At 39.7% G+C, this 18,549-nt stretch overlaps 1 protein-coding gene across 2 annotated transcripts in view; it reads left to right on the top strand.

The window, feature by feature from the left end:
- Nucleotides 1-18,549, top strand: part of COL4A2 (collagen type IV alpha 2 chain) — a 140,662-nt gene that overhangs the window by 73,618 nt on the left and 48,495 nt on the right. For both annotated transcript variants that reach the window (XM_038131692.1, XM_038131701.1), the window contains exons 5-7: nt 15,639-15,773; nt 15,855-15,899; nt 18,006-18,122. In XM_038131692.1, coding sequence (XP_037987620.1) covers nt 15,639-15,773; nt 15,855-15,899; nt 18,006-18,122 — 297 coding nt within the window. The remainder of the gene's footprint in view (nt 1-15,638; nt 15,774-15,854; nt 15,900-18,005; nt 18,123-18,549) is intronic.

Here is an 18,549-nt window from a genome sequence, read left to right as displayed (position 1 = left end):
CTTTTTGTGTTTACATTTTTGTCACTGCGTGTTTTATCCCAGCACATATCTTCTGCACTTCTCCTCTGAAGCTGTTAACAGCTGCACAAAAACTGTCCTCTGAAATGTTTTTCCAAGTCTCTGTTTATCTCTGTGGTGAGGTATTGCTGCTGCTGAAGCAGTCTAACAGTTAGCAAATCTTAAACTGGCCAAAATTCACCTCAATTCACAAGGGCTTGTCTGACACCTGTGGCGCCCTTGAGGTGTGGTAGGGATTGTGGTACCCACATGTGTTTCTGCAAAAAGGTGGAAGGGAACTCACTGTGGGCTTCAGAGAGGTGATATGGGGAGGTGCTGGGCATTGACGGGAGGGTAGTGTTCTCATCCATGGGTGCTTCCCACCTTCAGTTTGGCACACAGGAATGACACCACTTTAGTTCAGTACAGACCCATCTCAAGCCCTCCTCAGTATCTGCACACATTTACTGAGGAATGAGAAGGCTGTAGTTTTGCATGCTTATCCTACGTCCACTCTTTATTATCAGGCAAACATTAAGGTAAAAGTAAATCTTGTGCCTCAGTTTGTTGGGTTTTTTCCTAAAATTTCTAGTTTCTTAATACTACTAATCTGTTCATCTATGGTGAGGCAAGTGAACCCTGCATATTGTCAGGGTAGTGTCATTAATCTTTCTAAGTTGAAAGCTGTATTCCATGAAAACACAGCAATTAATAGCTGTATCTTATATCTGAAGGAAAGTTCAGGGCAGCAGTGTTCTCAGTGTGATGAGAATGTTGGGTCCTGTTGTTTAGCTGTTTTCTCAAGTCATTGCTGATTCCTGCTGACAAGGATTAAACATTCAATTGGGTAACAAGGTCATCAGTTCTCTAAGATACTAATTGAATGAAGTAGCATGTTACTTAGTCAAACAGCTGAAAAGCCTATACTTTGCTATGCCTGGAAATACATTTCCAGCTATCTTCCTTAATGTTTCTGCTGAACATTCAAAGTACATTAATTTCACATTGTTTTGTCAAATAATTGACTTGTGTCAAATAACTGAATTTATTGAGAACAGTTCAGTCAAGGAGGAACTTTTGCAGAAATCTCATAACTACTTCGCATAAAATAATTAAAATTATTTAAATTTCTGTGGTAACTTGAAATCTAAGACATTCATAGCTCAGTGTCTAGTCAGGCCTTTATAAATAATAAGAATTAACTGGAAAATCATATTAAACCATATATCTCTTCAGAATAAAATAGTTTTATTGAATGCTGAGAGGAAATAGATTTGATTTTCTTTTTTATCCACAATCTATCATAGTTAATAATTCAAATTCTTTCTCTATGATGCTTCATTAAAATTCTTCCTGAATTGCATCATCTCCATGGGGTTACTAAACCATATTCTCTTAGAATTAGTTTAATCTTCCAAATGTATCTGATATGTATAGGAATTAGATTGATAAAATCATCAAGACCAAAAAGAATATGCAAATAGACAAATTGCTGATTTTCTTCATTGCAGTTGGGTTAATATTTATTGAGGTAATGTTGCATTACCTCAGCCAGCGTAACTAAAAATGAGTTTTCATTGATTCCTATTTTGGTTGTTGTTACTGGAAACTTACCGTATGAAAATTCTGTCAGCCTTATTAAGACAAATTTAATTTTCAGTTTGGGTTTTTTTTTTTTTCTGTATCTGTTGAAAATCTGTTGTGGGTTTCTTGTTTATTTGGAGGCAGCAGGGGCAGCAGGAAGAGAAATAAGGCTCTAAATCAAAAATATTCAGAGGAAGCTGTATAGCTCTGTCATCTTTTTTTACTCCGACTCTTTCTTCAAATCTCTCCTTTTAAGTGCACTCTCTTTTTTGTGTCAAAATGTAATGGAAATATCAGGCTGTGTTCATAAAAAGTAGGTTGGTTTCTATCCTTAGGAGTGCTTGTTGGTGTTTTCCTGCGGTGGAAACAAATAACAGCAGAAACTTCTTCAGTCTAGTTCATAACTGTATAAATCAGTAGAGCTGGTTGAGGGATAGTCTGGCAGGATCTTAGTGAGGTTATTAAAGCATTGCAGGACCAGAAGGCTGTTTTTTTTCTTGTAAACACCCATGTAAACTGTGAAGATAGGGGAGACCCCACACATACATAACTATGTCTGCAACAAACACACAGCTATAGTTATGCACATGAAGATAGCTATAAACCTGCATCTTGGCTTTTGTCAATAATGCTAACTTTACCAAACACTTCATAATAATTATCAGTGTTTTTAACAGTAAGAAAGTGTTCCACCTCATGTCAGTGACTCCCAACCCTTATCTGTTCTAAAGAAACTAGAGTGCTTTATGGCTTGTGTTAGATACACAGAGATCTGAAGACAGCAAACAAAAGAGAGAATAAATATGTACACAGACAGAAAAATTCTACAGACATCAGAGAGAGGAAAAAATCCAAGCAACAGAATAGCAAACAGCTAAATTGCAAGGTCTTAAAGAGAATTTTGAACATCAGTGTCACTGTATTTCACTGAATCACAGAATGGCTGAGGTTGGAAAGGGGCTCTAAGATCATCTAGTCCAACCGCCTGTGCTCAAGCAGGGTCAGCTAGAGCAGGTAATATTTGGTTAGTCTTTTTTATTGCCCATGTAATTTGGGGATTACCAATCTCCTGGCCATCATGACTCATTCAACCATCCACATCATCAGTCTGTACTGAGTACTGTAGCCTCCATAACACTATTGCTCAGAGTTTGTTTGCTCTCATCTAGCAAATGTTCTTTATCTCTTGACACAAAAAAAAAAGAAAAAAAAAAAGCAATAAAAGTTACAGGCATTAACTTGGACAGGAGAACTAGCATTTGCTCTTTTCAGTAGCTAGATAAAAGCCTTAGGTTCTCCCAGATGCAGAAACAGTCAGAAAAATTGAAAATATTTTTTCATTTAAAAATGGAGGAGTGAGAGCCAAAAATTCAAAGGAACCACATAAATAAAAGTGCATTTGTTACTCTCTTGTCAAAAATACAGAAGGCTGATACTCAGTATGGTAGTTGAGATCTTCTCAGGGACCTGGAGGATCCAGGACCTATAAATCTCAAGTACAGATGTTCCAGCATTAATTAGTGTTTTGGAAAGGAGGAGAAGCTTCATATTTCTCTCTTGCTTCCTTTTGTCCTTGCCTGTAAGAGATATCCTAAAACAAGAGAGGCATCTTAGCAGAAGTTTGGGGTCATGGTTGACTTGTGAACTGTGCCATTCTGACCATTTCACCACCAGCAATTCAATTTCCCCTGTCAATAAATGCAGCCTCTCCCATGAGACTGATGGAAGCATCTCTGCAAGTACATTAGGTTCACAAAGACTGAGCATCACTGCACATCACTGGTTCCTTTGACACAGCTAATCCTGTAAGCAGACTGTGTTTTAGCCAAGAAAGCACTAATTTAGCAAAGCTTAGAGACACTCTAGAATCAGAATGTGAAATACTGAGGATACTTTCCTCAAGCTGAAGCCTGAAACCAGTCCCCAGCGATGGGGCCCAGATGAGTAGTTATGACAAAATTGTTTAGCAGTCTCTCTGGTGTTCTGATGGAACAGATTAGCTCCCTCTATTGTTTCTCTTTGTCTGGAAGGCTTCTCTTTTCCTCCACATTACCTGCATTTGCTACCAGTTAGAGAGCAACCTAAATTTTCTCCAAGACCTCTCAAACTAAAGACATGTCCTTCAAGTAAAAGCAACTTGCCATTACAATTTGGCAGTGCCTTCACTCCCTCAGTATCTGCAGAATGAAAAGGAGTAAAGGATCCTTATCTCTAAACTGGAGAATGAGGGATTTGACAGGTGGACCACTTGGTGCACAAGGAATTGGCTGGATGGATGCATTTGTAGAGTTGCAGTCAGTGGCTCAATGTCTGAGTGGAAAGCATTGATGAGTGATGTTCCTCAGAGGTTGGTCTTGGGATCAGCGCCGTTCAACATCTTTGTCAACTGCATGGACAGTGGGACTAAGTGTGCCCTCATCAAGTTTCCTGATGACACCAAGCTGTGTGGTGTGGTCAACACGCTGGAGGGGAGGGATGCCATCCAGTGTGAAGAGCCCGTGAAGTTCAACAAAGCCAAGTACAAGGCGCAGCATCTGGGTTGGAGTAGCCCAATCAATGCAGGCTGGGGGATGGCCAGATTGAGAGCAGCCCTGAGAATGACTTGGGGGTGTTGGTGGCAAGAAGCTCAACATGACTCAACACAAAACCAGGGGATGTGACCAGCAGGTTGAGGAAGGTAATTCTCCCCCTGCATTCCGCTCTGGTGAGATCCAGACTGTAGTGCTGTGTCCACCTCTGAGGCCCCCAATGTAAGAAGGACGTGGACCTGTTGGAGCAAATCCAGGGGAGGGCTGCAAAGATGATCAGAACGCCTCTCCTATGAGAATAAGCTGAGACCTGGGGCTGCTAAGCCTGGAGAAGAGGCTCCAGGGAGACCTTTTATCAGCCTTCCAGTATCTAAAGGGTGCTTACAAAAATGCTGGAGAGGGACTTTTCGCAAGGGTGTGTGGTATTGGCTTTAAACTGAAAGAAGGCAAGTGTAAATAGATATTAGGAAGAAATTCTTTACCATAAGGGTGGTGAGGCAGTGGAATAGCTTACCCAGAGAGATGGTAGATGTTCCACCCCTGGCATTGTTCAAGGTTTGGTTGGATGGGACTTTGTGCAGTCTGGTGTAGTAGAAGGTATTCCTGCCTTTAGTAACAGGGCTGGAATGAGATGATTTTTAAAGTCTCTTCCAGTCCAAACCATTCTATGATTTTATGATCAAACAAAATTGTTTGCTCTGATCACTATCCTGATCCTTTGCTGAAGAAGCTCCATAGCCCATGCTGCCTACAATAAATGGTTAAAAAATTCCCAGTAGCTTTTGAAATCAACATTTGAAATGATAAATGGGCTTTCTCCTTGAACAGCTGTGGAACTGTCTGCTGCTGATGTTCTCCAGAACATCCTTTCACATGAAAGATGAGATTTTGGAATCTGCAGAAGATGAGTGGGCACTCTTGGCCCCCATTAGTGCTACCTCAAACTGAGTCTACCAGAAAAACTAGATATTTTGTGATGGATCTGGAGAATCTTCCTGTTCAAGTTTGTATTCCACCCTTAAACCTTTTCAAGACTGTTATCACAAGTTGCATTCATTTTTTTCCAGGTAGATGGTACAGAACTATTTTCTTTATGATTCAAAGGAAAATATTTTTACTCTCCTGCCTGATTTCAAAGAAAAAAAAAAAAGACTTCACAGAATCACAGAGAGTTCTCCAAGTAATTGGTTGCCATAATACTTTCTCGAAATAATTTAGCTTCCCTAGATGATCATTCACCTTGATCTGGTACTGCCAACTTGTAAAAGCTTATAATTTTCAGTATTTCTATTTACTAACTGAAGATTTCTCATAGATTACAGACTATTTAGACTGCTTGTTGATTCTGGAGACAAACCCAACATGAAAGCAGGCCCAGCTTAATGACCATCAAAGTGATTGCGTTAGAATATTTCTGAGGTTAACAACCCACGTACACTGGAAGGCATAAGGGTTGATTTAGCTTCACTGTCAGCTGACTCAACAGCAGGTTTCAACAGAGTCCCAGTTACTGAAATTTTTAGACCATTTGCATTGATACATCAAGGCTGGGAAATCATGTAGAGGGAACAACTGTACAAACTCCGTTCAGATGATATCATAGCACCCCACTGCTCTTGAGGTTCATTTGTTTAGAAGGGTTAGGAGAAAAAAAATGTCTCTGATTCTATATCGACAATGACTCTTCATATTGCTGCACACATCTGCCTTAAAGCCCAACGTCCTTCCTGGTGGTTCAGAGCCAATCATCTGGCCTTGTCAGGAACTCAGAGACTGTCCCAAACTGTAAATTCCCATGACCGGAGCACGAAGGTCTGTACTGAGTCTCTCGTACATGCTGCTAGAACATGTGTTCTGGGCTCCCATGTGGAGAGGGTATCCCAGTACACAAATTACTAAAAAGTCACAGCCTCTGTAAGAGAATTAAATTCTTTCTGTAGTTAAAACAGCCAGTAGTAACTTTTATTTGCATGATCAAGTCAGTTTTGATAGCTGTTCCCACCACAAAAATAGTTACGCTTTTGTTTAAACAGAAGAACACAGAATGGAAAAATTGGCATACGATAGGCTGAACTCCTGCAGGGGCTTTAATTTTCACATACTCTTAAACTCATGGAGCCTAATGAGCTTAACATTTTGGCCAGTTGCACAATTTGGAAATTTCAACAGTGAATGGTTTTTGGACCAAAAAGAAAAATGTTCTCACAAATATGAAAAGTGAACAGATGTTACTATTGGTGCTTCCAACGCCTACTGACAGAAAACATCTGTGTTGAACTTCCTGAATTTTAGGATCTTGAGAACACTCCCACACACCACTGAAAGCCATTTGAAAGCAGTTGGGCTGGCAGATTGGCTCTTGTGTCTATGACTGAATGTTCTAACTCAAGCAGGTGCTGGTTGTTGTCTTGCCTTGAGAAAGCCCAGTTAGCCAAGCAGCAGTCTTACAGCTATCCAACTGACTGCCTTATCCAAGTTTTTGGCAATATGTGCGAGGTATGCTTTTAAAAAGTTCCAGAAAGCAGCTGATCTTGACATTACGATGGTAATAAAATGAATAGAATGAATAAAAAGAACTTTTAAAAAATAATTTTGATGCAGATACTAGCAGAATAGGAAGACTGCACTGCATTCTATGGTGCCCTGGAAATTTTTTGGCTTTTTTGATCCTGTAAAAACCCATGTTGAATGAATACAATTTTGTTCTATAAATATACTCATTGTACTAAAAACATATAAGGCATTTGCTGTCCTCCAATTGCTTAATCACACGTTTAATAGGCATCCTCACCAAATTCTGCTCCTTTATATAAGCATGATCCAGCAGATGTCACAGAGTAACTGGGAGTTCCCTGCTTCCTCCTACTCCTTGTCCACACCCATCAGTGTGATAATTGTCTGGTTATAAGAGCATATTTGGCAAGGTGATTTTCCTCTCTGGTGAATTTTCAGTTGGCTATCAAACTAACCTTCTCCAATTAATTACATAGTAATGAACATTTGACAAGTATAAATCAATGTCATTTTAGTGTTCTGTAAAACATCATTAGCTCTTTAAAGTTCATTCAAGTTCATTCAAAGTTGACGTCTCCAAATTTAACTTTAGTTACGTTTTTCTCAAAAACAGAATCTAGCTGGTAGTCAAAGGACAGAAGTCACATGTCACTGAAGTAGGGGTTTTTTCTGCTTTTCTAGTTGTCTAAGCTTGGTAGTCTCAGTTTACCCAACATAAAGTGAGTAGCTCTGTTAACTGCACTTCCACTCTCAGGTTAACATGGAATAAATGGATATACTTTTGAGCACACACCATTATCATCTGATTACTCTTTAATGCTGAAATATTTCTAACTTTCAAGAAAATCCTACTGTTTTGTACTACCAGTAGCAGCATTTCTGCCATGTATTGTCTACCAAGCTAAGTAAATGTATTGCATTTATATCAGCTCCCTTTTCATGCAGCACGATTTTTATTTCAGTCTTAATTCTAACTGCTAAATCCACCATTTCAGGACTTGATCTTTGGGGTAGTGCCTTCTTGCTCAGTTTAGAAAGCAATGATGTGAGGTCAACTTTTGAGCTAGAAACCTGGGCTCCTTTTAGAGACACTTAAGAAGAATGGTTTCATTCAGGTGCATTTGTTTGACTTAGTTTGAATATGTGCATTAGGACATCATGCCGTGACATATCACCTGCACCTGATGGGCTCTTTTGATGACTACACTGCAGGCAGATAAATGTCTACATCTGTTCTATAAATACAATACTTTAAAAAATCAGTGCCTTTCAAGTCATTCCAAGTCTTCTCACACAATTCAGTAGAGCATGCTTACTAGAGAGATACATGTGCTAATATATGTCTTAATTCTGATGCTTAATATCCTAGCTTGTCTGTTTAGCCATACTTCAGTAGAGATTCTGCTTTGTACTTTTAGAGATATCCTCTTACTCAGTCTGCAAACAAAAGCACTCTTTGCCTTTGCCCAATGTTTTTTTCCCACATCTTGTCCACCATCCTCTTCTTTCCTCTATGCAGTGACCTTTTGAAGGTTTAGTATGGAAATCCTCATGTGGTTTTGTCTAGACTTGTCCTTTCTTACGCTTTTCTTTGAGAGATCATTGCTGTGGTCTCAGTATTGTTCTTACTACAGAAGCACTGCACATCACAGAAAGCATTTCTGACATTTACTCCTGTGTATTTTGTGACATGAAGAAACTATTAACTGGTTCTTTTGAGTTCTTGACCTACATTCCAGCATATATTTACTTTTGCACATGTTTTATCTTCTTGGGTGACATAGCAGCTTTCTGGAAGATCACAAATTAGATCAAACCGTGGGAACAGAAAACAGTACAAAATTATTTCATTACTGAGTACAGAAAAGGGATGTGGCTTCTGGTAAAGGGAATGCTTTCATAGTTCTTTTTTATGAAGATTTAATGTGTATTCCTTCCTTAACAAAAAAAAAAAATACACCCTTCTGCAAACTGAATCACTATTCTGGAATTAATGTTAATGTCAGTTGGTCACCACTGTCCTGAGAGAAAATGTCGTATGTCCGGATGATGAAGTTAAAAGAACAGCAGATTGTTACCATGCCACTAGGCTGCACTAGCCCCATTTTTTAGTTATTTTTAATGAATGTTACAATTTTTTTGTTTGCTTTTGTTATAAATAAAAAAGCTCACTAACAAATGAGAAGGAAAGTCTTTGCTGAGAATAAGAGCTGGAATGTGAAACTCAGCTGAATAAGCTCTAAAGTAGCAAAACAGAAAAAAAAGTAGAAATAACCATTAGTTATGTACATTTTTGTTAAAGCCTGCCTAATCTTTCAGTGCTACTCTGTGTTTAAGAACTTAATATTCTTATATTAATATTCTTATATTTATAAGGCACAAGAGAAAAGTTTGATTTGCTTATCAATATTCTAGTTAGACAACAGAAGTTCCATCTCCTCCTGGTGCCATGGTACACTGGAAACCGTGTTGTTACCAAATGTCCAAAATATCAGAATAAGACTCCCCTTTTGGTATCAATGTGGTGGCAGAAATTAATGCCAGCCCTACACTAAAAATACAGATTCAGAAGATGAATTTGGGAATTTTCAAGCCTGTGACAGTAAATGTAAATTTAGCAGTACAATGAAGTAGTAAGGTAATAAGTTTTTCTCATTTCTCTTAGAAAACCAAGTGTGCCTACTACACAAAATGTAGGTTGAATGACAGAACATGTTCACTTCGGACAGTCATGCTGCTCAGTTGCACAATGCATTTAATCCCATTTTATTCGCACTTCCCCAACTATCTCACTTACAGACATTTTGGCAGAAACCTTCTGCTTTTGTTGCCTCAGACCTCGCTCAAGGACGGTTTGACCCTATCTGAACTCCTTATCAGATTTCCTGAAGGTTGTACCATGGTCTGGAATTCTGCACCTGCAGTGGTGGGGGCTGTGCGCAGCAGCAATGGCTGGTGCCATCTAGTGAGGAGCTTCTGAATGCTCACTGCAGACTGTTGCAAGGCATCTGTCTTTTAGGATGTAGCCACTTCTACAGTCCTGAAGACACAGAAATAAAGTAACATGCTAATATGATTAACAACCAAGCCTGCACAAACTTACAGGGTTTTTTTCTCTCAGATGATCTTTTTCTCCAGTGGCTAGCATTGGTTGTGTTTTGCCTTTTGTATTTGTATTTCCTACCCTTCTCTGGATGGTTTGATCTGTTCTTCCTAGGAGGAATTACAAAAGCATTAAGTCTTGCTTAAACAAAACTCTTGAGTTGCTGAGGTGGATGGAACCCTTCAAACTATATCATCAATGCACAACATAATGATGGAAGGTACATAAATGTTCCATTTTCTTCTGTGTCATGGTAGGTGTTGTACTCATCAGTGTCTGAAGATCTCTGGAGGTCTGTCTGTACTGGGCAGCCCAGTGACACCAGAAGCAGCTGCTGAGTCAAACCATGCCTTGGCAGCAGCTGCTCCATGTGGTCTGCTTTTCTCTGCCTCTCAGCCCAAAGTGGTGCAACCCCATAGGTGAACTATTTCTGACAAAGTGTGCGCTTCATGGAGCTGAACCCCAAACCCTTCTCCTACATATTCCCCTCTAATAGATTTAATCCATAAACTCCTAGATAACCTCCTGGATTTATGCTCCAGCAGAAGTGTCAGCTGATATGCCCATCCTAGTCTGACTCTGTGTGCCACAGCAGGTTCTTGAGGTTCTTCCTTGTAGTTTATATTTTTAGGGGTAGTGGGAGCACTAAGGTCATACATTTTTTATTTGGGTTCAGTGATTGCTTTAGTGCAGTACATCCATTGAAACCGCCTCAAAGAATCACAAATTCCCGACATTTACACCCAGTTTTCCACATTTTGCCAGCATTACATTTAAAAACTTTTCTGTTTCTTTCTTGTGTGCCTGGAGGGATGTCTTTTCTTGGGTTAGCATTTTTAATCAGCTCAAAAGTTGCTCATTTTCCTTATAAATTATTTTATTCCCTGTTGAGTTGCTGTCTGTTCCACTTGCTGGTCTCACTGAGTAGGAGTGCACTGAGGTCCTTGCTGTCACGTCCTTTCCCCATCTGTTCTTACAGGGACCGTTCCAGACTAAGAGTTCTTACAAAAAATCCCAGCTCCAGCTTGTCTGTCATGGTCAGATCACCCTTCCCGCAGGAAATGAACTTGTCCTTTCACCAGTGACCTTTTTAAAATGTCAGGGAATTAACCTCCTTTCTTTTTGTCCACTGTTAAAGGAAATGATGGTCTACAAGGCTCGTTTCCATTTGGGGAATACTGAATCATCACATTCCATGTACCAGAAGCAATTGCAAAAATGGTTTCTGTAATGAAATATGGAGAAATGGGTTCACTGGCTGGGAATCTCTGTAAAAACTCTGATTCTGCCTCCTTTTTATTGCAAATCAACAGTTTTCTCCTATTTTTGGATCTCCACCCTGGTAGGTGGATTTCTCAGCAATTCATGATTCCTGTGTTTTAAAACTTTTGGATCAGGTACTGTCATTTATTGCTTCTCTCTTTGTATAGCACATCAAACATTTGGTTGTTCTCAAAATTAGCACACACTCCTCTGTCAATTTTGTTTCCACACTGTAAATTTAACAGTAAATTAGAAGGAAGAAAGTATTGCAACATGACATCTTTCATCTGACTGATGGTAAAAGAACTGGAAATTAAAGTTCAAACTGCAAAAAATGAACATTGAGTACAAATTTAAAAGTCTGATCATGATCTTCTTGCGTCCTTAATTGCAAAATGTAGTTACTGAATTCAGTCTCAACCTTGGCAGCATTTTCTTTCATGCATGTCACTGGACAAGTGACAATGTGTATATAACATGGCAAATGTTTTCTGGGGAGATTTCCTTCAGGCCTTCTAATTTCCAACCTTTGCTCCCCTCTGTAAATAGTTTTTGCACAATATCTAGGCTGGCCACAAGAATTTTGTGAGTCCTCTTCCAGTCAGCTGAAGTTGCAGGAAGAGCAAAGCAGGGACTGCCTATTTAGGTGTATATCCTGACATTGGGAGCTTTGTAATTCGACTAAAGGGTTGTGGAAGTATAAAAACAATGAAAGAACTTCTTGTTAATCTTCAAAGTAGTCCACTTTTTCCTTTTCTTTTCATGTGCTCTCTCAGAGGTGCTGGCCATGGCATTCCATACACACTTCAGTGAACCTCTTAGCACTGGCCTGTAAGTCCCCTGGTGGGTGACATGGAGTAATGTTGCCATGCTCTGGAGTAGGGAAGAGGTCCAGTTCACCCTAGTGAAATGGGAAGGGCGCTGCATGTTCAAGAGAAAGAACTTAATGAGTTTTCTGAAATATGACATGGATGGTATGTTCCCCTAAGATTGGTGGTTTGTTTTTGGTTTTGTTTTTGTCTTTTGGGGTTTTTTGGTTGGTTTATTTATTTATTTATTTATTTAAAAGACCTGGAAATTTTAAGTCAAGCACAATTTTACAGCTTTGGAGAACTCTCTAGAATTTCTGACCCTCCAGGAGCACAGACAGAGTAGTACCATGCATGGCATGTGTCACACAGGGGTATTTGGGGCTAAGAATTGAGTCATGCTTTGTTTGACTGAACCTTTCAAACTGATTGTCTTTGCTTAAATCTCCTTAGTGACCTTTGCCAAAGAGAGAATGTTCTTAGGTCATTTGCTAATGAAAAGGGAACATACTTGTCCAACAAAAGATCTAAGATAAAGAGAGGAGAGTTAAAGCTGACATGTCTGAGTTAACAAAGGTTAATAAAGTTAATTCAGTTAACAAGCCAAGATACTAATTTGCGGAAGAATTACACAAACATTGTCATGATATTAAGTATTTCCCTAGCTCTGACTCTAGCTTTGTGTTAAACTAGTCCCATGAGGATCTGTTCTCTTCTCCTCATATTAAATAACCCATGTTCTTCAACAAACAAATGACCAGATAACTACCAGGAAAGCATGGGGAAGGGGTGCTGATGCCCAGTCCTCTTCCTTGTTTTCCATTCCCTGTCTATTTCTTCCTGCACACCAGACAGGAAAATGGGACTGGAAGTGGGAGGATGGTATCTGATGTAGGAGTTAGAGAGGTAACCATGTTCCACTGAATATCGCCTTTGAACTGTACAGTTCTGCATGGTCCCTACAGAAAGCCAGAGACGGATTTGAAAATCCTGAACATAACCAGCCTTTTGTCAGAAACTGCAATGAAAAGTTTTACATGTGTTCTACCTCCCGACAGCTGCCCTCTAAAGGAGGGTAGAGGAGCACTAAAGAGACAGTTTGCTTATCTCAGGAGGATGAGTGGTTTTTGGAATTTAGAGTATTTATTCTGGCTTTCAGGTACTCCAAAAATGAAGTGGCGTTTTCAGTGCTCAGAACCCATGTATTCCTTTCTTTGCAGAAGCAACTGAAACATTTATTTTCAGAAATTAAATGCAACTGGAACCAATTCAAATCTCTACAAATGAATGTTAATCATTTTTCTATGTTCTTTGCAGATGTAATGAATATGTTTCCATCCTTTTTGAATCTTTTTTAAGGTTCCTTTCTAGTTTTGAGTGCATGAGGAAGAACAAACTACCTTAAGCATTGAATAATATTTTAAGGCTTTATAGTAAAATTGAAATATTTTTGATTGGTATTTGCATAAGAATTTATACTTCTCTACCAAAAGAACCCAAACAAAAAAAAGATCACTGACTCCATTTTTTTTGATGAATGAAATGTCTATTTCCCTAAAAAGGCAGTTTCATGGGGCATGCTCATATGTATTTTATCAATTCCTATATAGATAAGTTTTGAGCCATAATAGATAAGAAAAGTGGAGAAAATGTGGTATAAGAAAGATTTTCTTTTTCCTGATCTTGCAACTCACAATGAAAAATTCTGGTTCAGATTTAAGTCATTACTCTAGTGCTTCTAATCAGCATCTTTCCATTTGAGTCAGGCAACTCAGAAAATACGTCTACTGGGATTTGCACCTCCACAGAATAAATTTTAGAGATTCACTGCATTTTGAAAAAAACTAAAAACTACTGCTGTTGGAGGTAGATGCATTTGTACCAGCCAGTGGTGCCTGGCATAAGGAAATGAGCAGCTGCTTGTTCAGATGCATATGCCTCCTGCCAACACAAGTTCTTTTATGTTTTAGATGTATTCATGTAGTCTTTGTTTCTTCTCAGTTTGTTAATCTGAAAAGACATTGGCCTCTTAGCACCTAATAATCCACATGAGCAGGCTTGGTTTAAAAGTAGGGATGCTGTATGAAGTCCGGTTTGGTTGTAAGCAGAGGGAATTCTCTTTCACACTGACAGCTTAAACACTTAAATTCTTGTCCTTTGGCACTGCTCCTAAACCATCAGTCTTGTCAAATCAGTCCTAACAGTAGAGCAAAAGATCCATACTGTACAAGTATGAATCATACTGTACATACTGGCTCATTCCTAGTCTTCTTCCAAAATTAAAGACTTGCACTCAGTTCTGTACTTTGTTTGGCTGTGTCAGCTTCTCAATATGGACTCATATGATGTGATACGATAAGATTTAAAGCATAAAACCTACCCCAAGTGTTGTGACAACTATTTTACATGGAAGCAGTGTGGAAAATTGATTAGTTTTTGAAGCTACAAGTAAGCTGTGCTTCAGTCATAGCGGTGATTTGGGGTATGTGGTATGAAAACAACTGTAGCAGAGATAAATGCTTATTTTAGATGGCTGTTGACTATGAAATTTTTTAAGTGTATCACAAATGGGCCTATGAAACTAAAATAAATTTTGCCTTATATCAGTAAAGCATTGTTAGTGTCTTTGGTACAACTTCCTGATCTAAAGAAATTAGGCTATCTTCAGGTTTCTTGTTTTCAAGTCCCCACACTGCCCTCTTTCCAACTCAATGGCATTAAATGAAGTTGAACTCTTGAACAGGAATTGCATTCTCCTTCTAGCTCTTTCTTTGAAAGTATGGGCAAGACTGTAAGTATTTTCTACTAAAAGAAGATAGTATTTTTAATCAACTTTTGATATGAATAGATATGTGTTTGTTCATGGTTTGCTCTAGTTCTTCTTTGTAAGATACTGGTGCTGTTCCAGCCTGGTCTGTGAAAAAAAATCTAATTGCATTTTAAAAACAACTTTCATTGGATTTGAGTTAATTTGAATGTCTTGGTAAATGGTGCTTTGCCCCATTTAAAACATATTTCTCCAGAAAAGATTGCAGCAATGTGCTATTAATGTCATTAGTGCAGTGAGTACATGCAAAACATGTGTGCCTTCAGTGATGCTACGTCTGGAACCATATTCAAATACTTCAGTTCACAGATCTCAGACATACTGTCACAATCCATTACTTAAACCTCCATTGTGTCATTTCAAAATTGTTTTTTCCCCTTTTGAGCCTTGTGATGTTGGCAGCCAACTGGGATTATTTTTAAACAATGGTTGAAGTGGCGTGAAGAGCCAAACCAGCGCTGGAAGGGAGAATGACCAGGGAGCCCTGTGTGCAACTCTTCAACCTCTGTGGATCCATGCATGTCCCATCATTTTCAGGCTCCACTGCTGAATAGAAATATTGTCACTAAAGAGGCACAAATTCCTGCCATTAAATATCAGATGTCACTTGCAATAAATATGTCCAATCAGCAAATTTCACAGTTAATCATATTTTACTTGTTTGGAGTGCCATACGTTATGTTGTAGGAGAATCGCTCTTGAGAAACCTCATTCCAAAGAAAACAGTTTTTTCACAGAGTAGCCATGAATACTGAAGTAATGAATATTGATTTGAATGCTAATATCCATGTATTAATTTTGTGACCACATGTGCAATATAGTCACTGCTGCTGGAGTTTCTCTGTGTGGTGTTTCAGATGACTTTTATCAGAGAGCCTGACCTACTGGGATGGAAAGAAATTCTGTGTTTATTTTTTCTTTGAGAGATTGACTTCATTGCAGGAGTGATAACTTATCCAGCTTCATGCATCACAACTGTTCCTGTGTAAATTCTGTTCAATTGTTTTTATCAGGGCCAGCCAGGACTCCTCGGATCACAGGGATTCACTGGACCACCAGGATTGATGGGAATCCCAGGAGTGCAAGGTCCCAAAGGTCATAAAGGTGAAAGAGGATACCCAGGAATAACTGGACCCAAAGGAGAAGTGGTAACTTTTGAATATCAAATATTTTAGCTAATAAGCAAAATGCTAGCAGAACATCATTTTAATTGTGCTGTTTCACTCTAGGGACAAAGAGGAGTCACTGGATTCCCCGGGGCAGATGGCATTCCTGTAAGTAGCGGATTACTTCATCTTTAAGAAATCACCAAATGCAAATATTGCAGGCTAGCTTAAAGCCTTTGTACTTTAATTAAAATGTCTGGGTTAAATTCTGCATCAGCCACGTACACACCTTTCAGCTAAGGACATTTGCTGAAGTGAGTGGAACTGCAGATGCACAACAAAAGAGCAGAATCTATGCTCCTTGTCATTCCCTCAGATAATTAAGGTCCATTTGCTTTGTCCTATGGAGAAATCCCCTTATAAAAGGGGCAGAAAAGGATAGAAATTTCCTGTGTCTCTGGAGGTTACCCAGCTAAGTATGTTCTTTTGTAGGAAAGACCTATGGCATAAGTGCTTCACAATTCTTAAGCTTGTGAACGAAGGACATGAGTTAGTCATTCCTAATTATTTCTGATTTGCAAAGCTCATATAAGGACCAGTGATTTTAAGAATACTAACTATGGTTAATTTGCTTTATAGCTCATATGGCATGCTTGAGATTGTCTTAAAAATCTTACTGAGCACTAAGCAGTGTAAAACTTTGAACAAATGGACCAGGTCTATGAAACTGAAACACTCAAAGAGGAAAACCGGGTAAAGTTCACAGCGCAGTATTTTCCCAGCCTACACTTCTTTACATCTTGTGTCATAAAATAACAAAGAAATCTGAGTCACTGGAATCCCTGGACAGAGTTCCCAGGCTTGGGTTTCCTTTGTAGTGCTCCCTGACACCGGGGCCTCGCTTTGCAGCCCACGCATCCACATCCACTCTACTTTCACCCTCTTTTGTTTCCAGAAGAGCTTCCTATCAAGTTTCAGGGATTTCTCTCTCACAATCTTCCTTGTCTCCCCCTTTCTTACTCTTTAAGAAAAAAAAGAAGACCATATTTGCCATTTCTATTAACACCCCTGAGCCAAGGATCTTGTTCATCTCACTGCATCATGCTGAGTTTTTTTCTAAGCACTGACAGGGAAGCAGAGTGAATTGCTCCCCTGTGAAGCCCAGTGTTGCTGTAGCTGGAGTGCTTCTTTTACCTGGGCATGTTTTCTTTTTCAGCCCTGCCTCCCTGACCTCTGCACATTGCATATTGTGAGGGATAACTACCTTCAAACAGAACTTGAACCTGCATTTTGATTGTGTATTCTCTTCAAGCTGCCCTGCCCTTCAGGCACCCTTACATTTTCAACCAGTTTTTTCACTGCCCATGGGAAGGCAGGTAGACAGACACCTGAACAAACCACAGTGGCACAGTGCTAAGGTGTGGGGCTGGGAGCCAAGAGAGAATGGTGGCAAGACTGAGTCTCTTCTGGGATGAGGAGTGCAGTATTTGGTGGAACTGAGTAAGGGTATGGATATTCTTCTATTTTTTCTAAGCAATGGAGCAAAAGCAAAGAGAAAACTCTTGCTATAGATAAAGGAGAAGGGAGAAATGTTTTATGTTAGTTTCTGGTTTTTTGTGACTGAGCCTGCTGGAACAAAGAGCTGCTCAAGGGAAGATTTGCTTCTCATCAGTCTCAGTGCAAACCAGAAGCAACAGCAGTTACGGTGAATGTAGGAACAGCAATAAAAATACAGTTTGAGACAGGAGTAACTTTTCAGAGGCTCTGTGTCAAGGTCTTGGAGTGCCTGTCACCTTTGAGCCCTGCTGTTTTCTTCCATATTCACAGCCTCATCATGACACTCAATCTAGCTCCAACAGCATCTTCGACTTTCTTCCTGGCTTGGAAGCAGTTCAAACTCAGTGAGGAGCATTTCTTCCCACTCTTCCAGTGTGAAGCACTGAAATGCTTAACAATCCCAGTTCTTGGTGGATCCCTGCACAGCAGCCTCATCTGGCTTAGTTCTCTGCATAACAGAGCCTGCATTGAACATAGCTTTCTTACCCTTTCTGAGAGGTCCTTCACTACTCATTTTTTCATGCTGTCTGGGGCATCTGGTTCAAGCTGCAGCTATATTAAAAAAAGGCACTGTCTGTTTCTGTCTTTGAAAATCCTAGTTTCCCATGGATCCAAGCCTTGGGCTTAATGTGAGAATGTCTAAATACTTCATGACTACAGGAAAAGGAAAACTAGAAACAGATGGATAGATAAACACTTTTTTTTTTTCCTCAACAGGGTCATCCAGGCCAGCCAGGACCAAGGGGGAAACCAGGTCATGATGGCTGTAATGGGACAGCAGGTGACCCTGGTGACCCGGGAACTCCTGGATTCTCTGGTTTCCCTGGCAGCATTGTAAGTAGCTGGCAGTAAGTGAGTATCTGAAGCTAAGAACTTTGCTGGAGTGAGTTTCATTCACACGTGGGTTGGGTTCCCTTCCCTTAACGAAGGGAATGTGGGGCTTTTTGGCCCAGCAGAGCATTGGTGCAGACTCAGCATGGACACAGTGCACTGTGTTCAGTCATTGCATTGCAGCCAGGGCCACAAGGTCTGCTCAGAGCTACACCTGTCACACAGGTCCTGCAGAGAGATTGCTGTAGGAAAACCTGTACGGCTTTAATCAACAGCCATAAAATAATATTAAACTCAAAATTTCTGATGAAAGTATCCTTTTCTTCCCTGCCCCGTGGTCATAGTATTGGCTTTTCATGGTGAGATACAGAGGATCATGCTGATGTGAGCAGTGGGGCTCCTGGATTTACATGGGCACATGTCAGCCCTG

Source organism: Motacilla alba, chromosome 1, assembly GCF_015832195.1.
Source record: "Motacilla alba alba isolate MOTALB_02 chromosome 1, Motacilla_alba_V1.0_pri, whole genome shotgun sequence".
NCBI lineage: Eukaryota > Metazoa > Chordata > Aves > Passeriformes > Motacillidae > Motacilla > Motacilla alba.
The sequence above is the reverse complement of the archived record's forward strand: the minus strand, read 5'-3'. Positions and strand labels throughout refer to the sequence as shown.